The sequence below is a fragment of the Eleutherodactylus coqui genome, chromosome 8 (assembly GCF_035609145.1).
Source record: "Eleutherodactylus coqui strain aEleCoq1 chromosome 8, aEleCoq1.hap1, whole genome shotgun sequence".
In the NCBI taxonomy this organism is placed as follows: Eukaryota; Metazoa; Chordata; class Amphibia; order Anura; family Eleutherodactylidae; genus Eleutherodactylus; species Eleutherodactylus coqui.
Window position 1 is genome coordinate 200600977 of NC_089844.1, and position 12440 is coordinate 200613416.

The following is a 12440-nucleotide window of genomic DNA, read 5'->3' on the forward strand; positions in this document are numbered from 1 at the left end:
CTTAATTGCTAAAGTTATTATCCCTGTTCCACTGCGCGGCTGAGCTGGGCCGTTTTGCCACCATTGTAGGCAGAGTTCACAGAGCCACCCGTGACATCCATCTTTATTACCCGTGGTCTCCCACGCATTAGTCTGCCTGCCGCCTGGACGCCGGATATGTTATATCAATATACATATATTTACAGGATTATTATAAATTAGTTTCCCAACGTGAAAATCTCATAACTCACGTTTAATTTTCAAAAAAGTGCTAATAAAATCATCATGCCATCATTTCTATGCATCTCTGTTGAGTAACTCCAAGGAATCCACAACGCTATTTCCCACCCAAAATATATAAGCGCTGTGGAATTTGCAGGTTGCAGGGAAATTGGATTTGAAAGGGTTAAACATGAGCCAACGACTGGACGCGAACGAGCATTGTGTGGTTTTTGTTTGTCATTGAGTTTCAGCTGACATGAAAATCAACGCCAGGCGGTGTGTCGGTCGGGCAGTTTAAACACTGAATGATGAGCGCCCGAGCGACGCTAGTGCGAGTGAGCTGGTGATCTCGTCAACAGCTCGTACCATGGGACAAACAAGAATTGTGAGATTCTCGGCCCACGTAAAGGGCATTCCAGTGTTTTTACTACAGCTGAGGATGACAAGCCGGCGCTGATATATCCAGCTATGCTGATAATTCCATTATGGTTCTACATCGAAGCTGTGCTATATTGGACTGTGGAGCTGTCATAGCCATCTTGCTAAAGCTGGACAGCAGTGATCAGATAAGCAAAAAGTAAATTGTCAGTGTCCCTGCTAGGGAGTCTATGGGTGAAGCAGCAGTGGCCTTCTTGCTAAAAGTCGCACTGTTAAAAAGGTACCTTTTTTGCCTCATTGCCAACTTGGAAAGTGGTGCACTATAATGGGAGAAGCACATTAGGCTTCCTAATCAGACAGGGATTCATTGTTCTGCACTCTATGTGCTGTGTTTGGTCTTTTTATGGGCACATTGTGCCAACACTGGGGCAGAACGCTGTGCTGTAGAGCCTGCATCCCAATTATTGGGGGGGGGGGAGCTATTTAAACCATAGGATGTGTGCAAGGTAAGCATCCTTCTCTCTCTGCCTATTGCTGATCAGTGATTCTTTTGTAGAATTATATCTAGTGAGGACTTCAAAAAGACATCATGCATCTTGTAAGAATTGTGTAATACCACTTCCAGATGGCTGTCGAGATTGGCTTTGCAGTAAAGGTTTTTTTCTTTTTTGCCCAACCTTCCTTAGTATTGAAGGTAAGAGATTTTAATCTATAATCCTATCCTTCTCCTTAGGGGACTTTCTAAATTGGGAGTCAGCACTAGCTTCCTCTACCACCTATCAGGGAATGATGTCCTGGGTAAAGGACCTTGTTCGCACATCCATGAGGGAGCTACGCGAGAACTTGCAAGACCAGGGATCTTCGCAAGAGTGCCGATGGGGTAAAAGTCTAACTTCCTGCCCCTCTGAAAGAGATTTTCAAGTCAGTAAATGAAGTTGGCTGCTCCTCTTCAGAGGTGAGGAGCTAACAGAGTTGCAATTTCCTTTTGATCACTATGAGAAGATTTAAAAGCCTGAACTCACAGGTACAGGCATTGTTGATACCGGGTCAAGTCTCATTTCGCTAGGTGATGACAGGTCCAGGGATGATGTCTGCAACTAACAGGCTGTTTCATGGACTATATGGCACTTCAGGGTCCTACAGAAATGGTCCACATTCGGGAAAAGCTGAACATATGGGTTGATTATCTAAGCTGGTTTCAACTGATTCCAGGTAAATAGGCACTATACCCAAAAGTGTTTGCTGTCAGGTCAATTTTGGGTTGATCCCATCTGCCCACCAGCTGTTGAATGAGGGCCAACACTAAGCTTGAGAAATTTAACTCTATCACCGGGAGAAACCGTACTTGCTAGATGCCTTTTCCATCGTGCGGAACTTTCAGCTGGCTTCTGTGTTGCCTCTTGTGCCGATGGTCTCAAGAGTCGTGGCAAAGGTCAGGCAAGACCAAGCCCCAGTGTTTGCCGTCATACCATTTTGGCCGTGAAGAGCGTGGTTTCCCCTGCTCTTGAGGATGAGACAAGAAACCTAATGGAGTCTTCCGCTTAGACCGCACATGGTGTACCAGAACAGATTGTTGTCCAAGGACATTAATATATTCAGCCTGACGACATGGAGATTGACGGGCCCCTAATAGGGAAACCTAGGCCAGTCAGACTCAGTAGTCTCAACCTTGATGGCTGCCAGAGGTGTTGCAAAAAATAAGGCCTACTCCATTATGGTGTCCACCTTTAAATATGGTGTGACCAAAGAAGGCTTCCAGCAGAACAACCCTCAATAGCAAACCTGTTACAATTCTTAATAGGATGTATTTGAAAAAGGGCTTAGACTTAATACTATTAGGGTTCAGGGCTCGACTTTATCAACTTTCTTTGGAAGATCTCTTGCCAAGCACCCATGGTAAAAAAAAAAGGGTTTCTGGTGGCCATCCAAAAGCTTTGTCAATCCACAACCAATCTTTTTTTCAAAACAGGACCTGCCGTTGGTACTAAGAAGATTGCATGAACCACTCTGAGCCATTGCAGAAGCAGAGTTATCATCTCTTACAGAAAGGTTGTATTCTTAGTATCAATTACATCGGCCAAGAGGATGAGTGAATTGCAAGCACTAGCTGCAAAAGAACCCTTTCTATTGTTTCACCAAGACAAGGTGCTACTAAGAACTCTCCTCTCATTCAAACCCAAGTGTCCTTCCCATACCAACATTGAACCATTCTTGGAGAAGGAAAGGCACTACAGACACTGAATGTATGAAAAAAAGGGGGTTTGGTACTGTGTTAGCCAGTAGAGCAAAGTGTGATTGTTCTCATTAAGAGAAACCAGTTAATCTTGTAGCTATGATACCTTTTAATGGCCAACAAAAATACTTGATGCTAAATACATGATATACTGAAGGGCACCTTCAAGTCACAGCGTCACAGAATAATATGGGGGTATAAATTTATGGCAATGTCTGATACCCTCAAGAATGGAATGAACCTCAGCCCGAGATTCTTGCATAAGTGGAGAATATGAAAGGTCTGAAGAAAGTCAAGACTTTGTCCTCTTCACAACCATTGTCTGTGTTTTGGTTTTCTAATAAAAATTCTGAAATTTATTGTAGGAATGTTGCCATCCAATAGGTGGTGCTACAGAGCTAGTATTACCATCTTTCCATGTGCAGTTCAAGTAAAAATAAGAGGCATCATAAAACTGTCACATTCTGCAGCTCAGTGGACTAATTAAGCATCTGTGTCTTTGTTTAGATTGAGCGATAAACTAAAACCAAAAAACGTTGAGCGATCACCTTGCGCTTCAAGCGGGGGATGCAGAAGACAAGCCGGATCGCTTGTCTTCTGCATCCAGCTGTTCTCTGCTTGGAGCGCCGAGCTGTTATACAGCTGAGCGCTCCGAGCGGGGTATGAAGAACGCAGCTGGACAGCTGTGTTCTTCATACCTCGCCTGTCTTCAGGTAGCGGGATACAGCTGAAACAATAGTATCAGCTGTATCCCGCTGTGAATCACTGATAAGTTGTTGCTGAAGGATCAGCAATCAGTTAACGAAAACTGCACAATCTCAGTGCAGTTAGACCGAACGATTATCGCTCAAAAGATGGCTTTGAGCGATTTGAGGGAAAAATCGGTGTCCAAGTCAGCCTTAAGTCTCAAATTTCTGTTTGTGAACATTTATTTAGATCAAAAGGTGTATCTCCCACCCCTCCCCCTCACCTCCGCATCTGTGTGTTATAATTGTGTGCCATCCAAACCAGTTTCATTTTAGCCTGATGAAGTGTGGATAACAGAACCATCCGAAAGCCTGCTGTAACATCATGTATTTTTGTTAGCCATTAAAAGGTATCATATCTACAAGATTGCCTGGTTTCTCTTACTGAGAACAATCACACTAGACATTGGATGTAAGCAGAAGTCTAAGGATCTATCTGGCCCGGACAGAAGTCTTCTGGAGGACAGATCATCTTTTGTGCTCAATAGTGGCCCAAAAAAGGGGGATAAGACCTCAAAATTAACCATAGCTTGATGGTGGCTACCAGATCTTGTTATAGCAGAAAGGAATATTTCCCTCTGATGGAATTCAGGTTCATCTACTAGACCAACAGCAACTTTATGAGCAGGAGGTGCTCAAGTTCCAACTGAAAGCATCTGCCGGGTGACATGGTGGAGAACTCTTAACACCTCCATTTGCCATTATAGACTAGACTTCTCAGCAAGGGAAGAATCTTCCGTTGGACCTTCAATATAAAATTTTTGGTATTTCCCACCCTTAAGAAATTGTGCTATAATATACATACACACTAATATATATATATATATGAGCTGCTGTTTCAGATGGTAGAATTTATTATGCTAGCCTTTGTTGCTGTAGTCCAAACAGCAGCACTTAACTTCCCTCCCAATCAAGTTTTTTTTTAGTTAATGTTTCTGGTACCTTCTTTTAAAATACACAAAGGGGGAGGGGCTTAGGACCCTTTTATATTGCTGCTCTATACCTTTTAACTCTGTGTCATCTGTTCAAAACATGAGGTAGGGGAATAAATATGTATATGCGCTGCTTTTGAACTACAGGAAAGAAGAACATATTAAACTCACCCTATATAACCACCTTATAATGTGGCAGGCTTAGGTACAGCGGATCTGTTCTAGTTTACCTATAAATAATGCAGTCACCATATAATGTACTCAATTAACAGCTCTCTACAGTGATAGTCATTACAGTGCAGTTACCTCCAGTGATCACAGGTGACATTTCAGCTTGGAATCGTCCATATACGGTTTTCTTCTCTCTATAGAGAATAGGGACTTTCACCTTACCCCCCATGAATGACCCAACTCCGTAATAGGGACTCCCTCTCCCCATATGCATGCCCCTACTGGGTAATTATGACACTCCCATATGCATGGCCCCACTCTGTAACAGGAACCCCCCCCCCCCCCATGCATGGCCCACTCAGTAATAGGGACTCCCTCCTTACCCCCCCACAAATGACCCCACTCGGTAATAGGGACTTCCCCCCCCCCCCCAATATTCATGGCCCCACTTGGTAATAGGAACTCCCCCCCTTCCCTCAAATGACCAAACTCAGTAATAGGGTCTTTCTCCCCCTTCCCCATCCCTATATGCATGGTCCCACTCGGTAATAGGGACTCCCACATATGCATCTCCCCACTAGGTAATAGGGACCCCGCCCATATGCATTTCCCCACTCAGTAATAGGGATTCACCCATCCTCCACATGCATGGCCTCACTAGGTAACAGGGACTCCCCCCAATGTAAATAAACCACATATTGGCTTTACAAAGCAGTTAGCAACCGAAACGTCTTTTCTTACATGGGCTCAATAAAGACTCAGTCCCTTTTATGGATGTGACAATTACCTCATATACACGGACACCCTAGGATACTGCTTTAGAGGTAACAAATGTGTGGGACCCCCCTCATATGCATGGCCCCACTTGGTAATACGGATACCCCATATGCATGGCTCCATTCAGTAATAGGGACTCCCCCCCCCCCCTTACCACCCATTAATGACCCAACTCTGTAATAGGGACTCTTCACCCCCACCCCCCATATGTATGGCCCCACTCGGTAATAGGGACTCTTCCGTATGCATTGCTCCACTCGGTAATAGGGACACGCCCCTTACCCCTCATAAATGACCCAACTCATTATTAGGGACTCCCCCACCCCCATATGCATAACCCAACTTGGTAAAAGGAACTCCCTCCCCCCTCATCCCCATATGCATGGCCCCACTAGATAATAGGGACTTCCCCCTTACCCCCTGAATGACCCAACTCGGTAATAGGGACTTACATCCCCCCCCATATGCATGGCCCCACTCGGTAATAGGGACTCCTCCCCTCCCTCCCCTATATGTAGGCCCCACTAGGTGATAGGGACACCCACCCATGCATGCCCCCACTCGGTAATAGGGACTTCCCTGCCCCCATGCATAGCCCAACTCGTAATAGGGACTCCCTCCACGCATGGCCCTACTCAGTGATATGGTCTCCCCTCCCATATGCATTGCCCCACTCAGTAATAGGGTTTCCCCTCCCATATGCATGGCCCCACTCGGTAATAGGGTCTCCCCCCCCCCCCCAATGTATTGCCCCACTCGATAACAGGGACCCCCCTTCACCATATGCATGGCCCTACTGGGTAATAGGGACTACCCCCCTATGCATGGCCCCACTAGGTAATAGGGACTCACCACTTACCCCCATCCATTGTACGTCTCTCTACCCAAGACAAGATATATCTCAAACTACACACTCAACATGTTGATTCTGGTGTGTGCATACACCAATAAATACCTCTCCCCAGACACGACTATCTGCCTTGGCTCTCGGTCCACAACAATGATGGTTCAGAAGTCATGTCTGAAAGAATCACACACTGTATACTCCTGACTGAAGGAATTAAAATGAAATTGAATCTAAATATTCATACATTCAGTAGTTTCCTGACACTCGGGAATAGGGATCCCCTATGTGGCCCCACTTGGTAATAGAGATCCCACTATGTAGACCCACCTTATAATGAGACACCCTCTGTGGTCCCGCCTAATAATTGGACCCTCTGTGTAGGCCCATCTAGTAAAAAGGAACCCGCTACGTAGATCCACCCTTAGTGGCCCCACCTAATAATTGGACCCTCTGTGTGGCCCCATCTAGTAACAGAACTCCCTTTATCACCCCAGAACTGGTATCTGATTCATGGTAGAGATTACCTTCATCATTAATACACACAATAGCAGTCTGGCAATGTTACACGCATAGCTTCGTTACTCCTCCTCTCCCCGGTACTCGCTGTACTCCGAGCACTGGAGCCAGGAGGAGGAGTAAAAAAGCTATACGGTGCACATCGCACGCAGCATCAGACAGCTAGTGCGTGTATTAATGATGAAGGTAATCTCCACTACAGACCTAATCAGGTGTGGGGGTCATTAAGGTGCCGAAAGCCCGACAGCACTGTTACCTCCTCGCCCCCAGCCTAGACTTTAAGCAATGACCCGTACACAAATTGGCTGCCATTTACCTGCCAGAAGACGTATTCCTCCACTGCTATAAATCATGAAATGTCTTTATTTTTGGAACGGGGTAAATACAGAAGAAAAGGTGATAAGAAGTCATGGGGCAGTAATAGTATTCTTTAGGATGTCTGTCCATGTGCAATGCGGGCAGAGACTGGGAATGGAAGCGAGACAGTCAGCAGGTCATTGACTCAGACCTCGAAGCGGAAGGTCAGGTCGGTGTCAGACATCTCCCTCTTATAACAGGCATCAAGTAATTCATTGTGAGCCACAGTGAGATGGTTCTTCCAGTCGCCGCAAATTCCTAGAAAGGCAGAAGTGCAGGATTTAGTGACCATAAGTAACACGCTATCAGTAGTTAATAGTAACGCGGAAATAGACGGTACCTTTCCTCATGAAAGGAGAGACCTCGTGGTCCATAACATGGGTCGGGATGGAGCTGTAGTTGGCCATGTGGTTTTCCTTCATGGTCTTGAAGGTTGTACGCTGGTGGATCTTCTCCAGAACATCCTCAGGTAGATACTTCCCCATGTACTTCATCACCTTCCTGATCTCACGTTTTGAGTCCTGTACCAAGCAGATGGAGAAGTTTAGAAAACCGCCTCAACCCCTCATCCAAGGGTACGTCAAGGGTAAGAAAGTTGCACAGAATTTGTAGAGTATCATTAAAGGAGCTGTACAAGAATTTCAAGTTATTCCCTATCCACAGGGCAAAGTGTAACTTGCTGATCGATGGGTCTCATGTCCCCCATCCTCCTCAGTGCGATGTTACTGCACCCCCCAGTAAAGAAGAGACTGAATGAAGTGCTGGTCATATAAGTATACCAGTGATACATTCACTTCTCGCTCGGGTATTTCCATCAGCCCCATTGAAGTGAATGGAGTACTGACCGCACATGAGCAGCCAATGCTGCATTCAGAGTGACGTCACTGCGGGGAGAGAAGCGATCCCCATAAGGACAGGAGAGCAGGACATGGGAGTCCTGTTCTCAAGATTGAGGTGAGACCCCCATTAATCAGTTATTCCCTATCATGTGGTTAGTGGATAACTTGAAATTCTCTTCTGCGCAGCAACGACCCCAGTTGGGACTAGTTGAACAGTGAGCGTCTTCTTCTTGTTGAACTGAGCTAAATGATCTGGCTCAGCAAAAAGCGAAAAAAACTGTCATCATTGCAGGTTATGTGGGCTTAGAGCGGCATCTATGGGTGTGTGGCACCGCTCCATGAAGTCCTACTCCCCCCCCCCCCCCCCATCGTTTACTTACAGGAGCCGGCTCGTTAGCGGCCGGCCCATCACTACTAACAGGGACTGTGCAATTCTATGAAACCAAAGGTTACTCGGTGAGTAAATGTACCTTCATACTGCGCAGCAGGGGTGCTATAACATTGCTGCTTCCTGGGTCACTGTACTGACCGCAGGAGACGGGAGAGAGGAGACATGTTAAACTCTACATAGAGCGCTCAGCATCAAGCAACAGACAGCGCAACGCATGTGGGATTGTTAGGCTGAAGCCTGTATTGGGTGGTGGCTGGGCACTTTAGTAAGCAGAATCAAAGAAGGGGCACTATAAGCAGATGGGGCCACAGAGGGGACACTAGTAGTAACTGGGGCCACAGTGGGGACAACTAGGAATTAGGGCCATAGATGGGGCAATATTACAAATTTGGGCATTAATAGGAAGCTGGGCCTTAGAAGGGACACTACTAGGAAGCAGGGCCACAGAGGGGACATTATGGGGAATTGGTAAAGTCATCTTGGTATTCTGGGTCGGATGGAGAAGAAAAGGGAAAGTGAACAACTCCAGTCAGAGAGGACATAACCTGTTATCATTAGAGGTAACGGTACTGTAATTACTGATATGGTCTGCAGAGAGCCTGTCTAGAGCAGATATCTACCACTATATAGCGGCAATATTGGTCTTTGTATAGTATTTTTCTCAGTAACAGTATGGCGGTATTATTTGGCTCTTATATAGTTTCACTATTAGCAGTACTGATCTTTGCAGTGGTCTTACTTTAGTAACACTATGGTGGTATTAGTTACTATATGGTGATACTATGTGATCATGGTGGGTCCTTTTTTTCTTGTTTATAGGTTGGTATGTAGATATCTTGGTTCTGTTATCGTATCTATGGAATGAGCTTGGTTCTGGTATTGTCTCTGTAGTAAATATCAGATTATTATAGAACTTTAGACTCCTTGGGGGTCCACAGTTTCCAGACAGGCCAAGATCCTTGGTAACCGTAATCGGCCCCTGGTGTGCACAATATAGCTACTGATTTGGCTAACCCCCGTCTGTCTAATATAAAGTTAACATTATCTTGGTCATTTCCAGGGTGCTCTGCACTCGGATCTAATCCACAATGGATACCTAGGATGAGTAAATATCTATTGCTACCTCTAACAGGTCCTCGTAGAACAGGTAGAGGACGTCCTTCTGCTGTCTGATCTTCCACCAGCACTTCACATGGTCACTCCATGGCCCAAAGGCAACTATGGGAGAAAGGACAAGTATGAGCATGGACAGGACATCTAGAAGGTGCCTGCTGAGGGTCGTAATTCTATAACAGCGGGGGTCTCACAGGCTGCAGACCACCGGTTTAGTAACTGGTATGTGTTTGGTAGAGGAAGCATTTCCTTGCACCAGAGAAGGCTGCAGTCCAGTTCCCCTACTACAGACCCCTATAGGAGTTAACCCTTATGCTACCAGCATAATGAGAGGATACATTACTTGTACCTGTTCCTTTTAGGATCTTCTGGATATTCTTCAAGCGTCCCCGGATCTGGGTGCACATAGGACATGCGATAAGAGTGATAATATGACACAAATACATCCTTAGGGTTCCGAGCCACGTAAATTATCTGCAGGGAGAAAAGGCGACAAGAAGTTACTGATTCTGCCATGAAAGGAGGGCGAACTAGAGATAGAGATGTGATCGGCCTGATGAGGGAACACATTGAGTTATGAACCAGGCTCTACGCAAGAGAGATGGCCCTGGGTATAGGAGCAGGGGGTGATCAGGGTCTACAGGAGGGGAGAAAGCTATTGAACGTGTATGACCACCTTAACTCCTTGACACTAAATGGCATACATATACGCCCAGCAGCAGCAGGGTTTGTATGGATGGTGAGCCCATCCTGCTCCATACACAGCGAGGGCCAACTGCCTCTGACACCATCCACAACAACTGCAAGCAGCAGTCACACCACTTTTGACAGCGGAATTCAAATGACCCAATCGGCATTAGGGTGTCCCGAATGGCTCCACAGTGATGAGATTGTGCAACACTCCAGAGGGGTGACCCTGGGCACCTGGCTAACGTGAAGAGCTGGGAAGGTTAAGTGCTGACGTGTCACTCGCCATGCTCTGGTCCCGGAGGGATGACATGCTGCCAAGGCCAGTGTAGATTGCATGCCAGGCTTCAACACTCCTTTGGCTGGGAGTGCCAATAAAGGGGATGATAGTGGTGTGTGTGGGTGTTGTAGTAGATATCACTTGTGATGCAACCGTTCCCACATACCATTATTCTATGCGGCGGAGTAATAAACACAGAGAAAGATATAGATATATAACCTCGAGTCCTTAGGAACAGTTAAGGCCCAGTATAACTTTTACCTGAAAAAAGACTTGAACAGGTATTACAGGTACAAGTCACTTGACGTACTGACAGGCTATAGCTCAGAGGTAGGGAGGATACACAGGATCAATACAGTCCAGAGGAGGAGGAGGGGGGGGGGGGGGTAAGGAGTCCCCCCACAGACTCTTTGGCAGGCAGTTACTCCAGAAAAGGCTTAGCCTAGATACACCCCACATACGCATGGGTGTCACAATCAAGCACCTCTGTGCGGTGATCCTAGAGTCGGATGGCCGCATAGAAAAACACCTGTATTGTGAATGGGTACCTGCTTTTTTTTTTTTTAAGAAGTTGGGGTCGGTTCTCTCTCCTCACATCAACACTACATGGTGAACATAATAAACATTTAAATACTAATAAATAAAAAAAGGCAAAATTGCACTTCTATTGGTCATCCCATCTCCAAGTAGAAACTTAATGAAGTGATCAAAAAGTCGTAAAAAAAATAAAAAAATAAAATTATATATGTATAAATTTGGTATCGTCGTAATCCTACTGACCCATGGAATAAAGTTATCATGTAATTTTTGCCGCTGTGTGTACACTGTAAAAACAATTCCCTCCCACCAAAGATATTGAAATAGTGTCTTCTTCCATCTTACACCATATATAAATGTTTACATTAATGTGAATGATACATTAAAAATAGTAGAATTGAAAAATATAACTTGCCCCACAAAAATAAGCCCTCAGACAGCCACATTGTTGGAAAAATAAGAGTTAAGATTTTTTGTAAGTTGGAGAAGCAAAAAACAAAACAAAACAGTGCCTTTAAGGCACAGGTATCAAACACAAGGACCGCTGCCTCATTTTATGTGGCTCGCGGCGTGCCGACAGACGCTCACCACTGTAGTGATTACCAGCTGGGATGCCGTAGCTCCCCACTGGAAATCACGTTGGCAGCGCTGATTCTGGCGCACACTCTGACGTCAGTGTGCAGCCAGGATCCTCCTCCCCTGAGTCCTCTGCTCCTCAGTTCCGCAGGAGAGGACTCAGGGAGGAAGTGTGCCAGGCTACACGCTGACGTCAGTGTGCATCCAGGCTCAGCGCGAGCAGAGGAGGAGCGGTGCTGACAGCAAGGAGGAAGTATATGGGTTGGGGTTAATATTGTTATGGGGTTAATATTACTGACGGGGATTTATTACTATGGGGGGTTACTATTACTGTGGGGGTACCCTGTTACTACTGGGGCTACTATGAGAGTCACTATGACTACTGCGACCACTAGAGGGGGGTGAGGGTGTCACCATTAGGGCTCGTTCACGAGGGCGTAATAGTGTTTCGGTCGTACAAATACACTGCGTATTTCCACAATAGAGAAAAAAAAAACCACGCAGATGGGCCCACTGAAATGGTGCGCAAATAAGCAGTGAATACACAGGTTTCCTGCGCATTCACCATGTATTTGCGCGGCCCATTCACTTTAATGGCCTATTGCGGTACGTAGTATGTAACATAATAGGTCATGCTTTGTGAAAATCTATATTCATGTGAATGACTCATTGAAATCAATGGCTTCTATTCACTGCATATTTTGTACGCAAATACGCTGGTGTGAACAGGACCTCACTATACTGTCTTACAATCGGCCCTTTGAAGGTCACTATAAGCCTGATGTGGCCCTCGGGGAAAAGGAGTTTGACACCCCTGCTTTAAAAGGAAAAAGAGACTGTGCAACTCTTTATATAGGCT

General features: G+C 45.7%; 1 protein-coding gene across 1 annotated transcript; it reads right to left on the reverse strand.

Moving 5' to 3' along the window:
- Positions 1–7141: 7141 nt before the first annotated feature.
- Positions 7142–10099, reverse strand: LOC136577348 (sulfotransferase 1A1-like). The gene is made up of 4 exons (XM_066577240.1): positions 9851–10099; positions 9512–9606; positions 7499–7679; positions 7142–7416 (listed from the first exon to the last, which is right to left on the reverse strand). Exons 1-4 carry the CDS (start codon positions 9945–9947, stop codon positions 7304–7306), a joined length of 486 nt encoding a protein of 161 aa, XP_066433337.1. The 5' UTR covers positions 9948–10099; the 3' UTR covers positions 7142–7303.
- Between the last annotated feature and the right edge of the window lie 2341 nt (positions 10100–12440).

What these genes read in the sequence shown, in the direction of transcription:
- LOC136577348 (XM_066577240.1), bottom strand. Translation starts at nt 9,947, where the DNA reads ATGTATTTGTGTCATATTATCACTCTTATCGCATGTCCTATGTGCACC. An exon ending in TCTACGAGGACCTGTTAGAG is followed by an intron (nt 7,680 to 9,511) that starts GTAGCAATAGAT and finishes TGCTTGGTACAG; the next exon opens with GACTCAAAACGTGAGATCAG. An exon ending in CTCTCCTTTCATGAGGAAAG is followed by an intron (nt 7,417 to 7,498) that starts GTACCGTCTATT and finishes CTGCCTTTCTAG; the next exon opens with GAATTTGCGGCGACTGGAAG.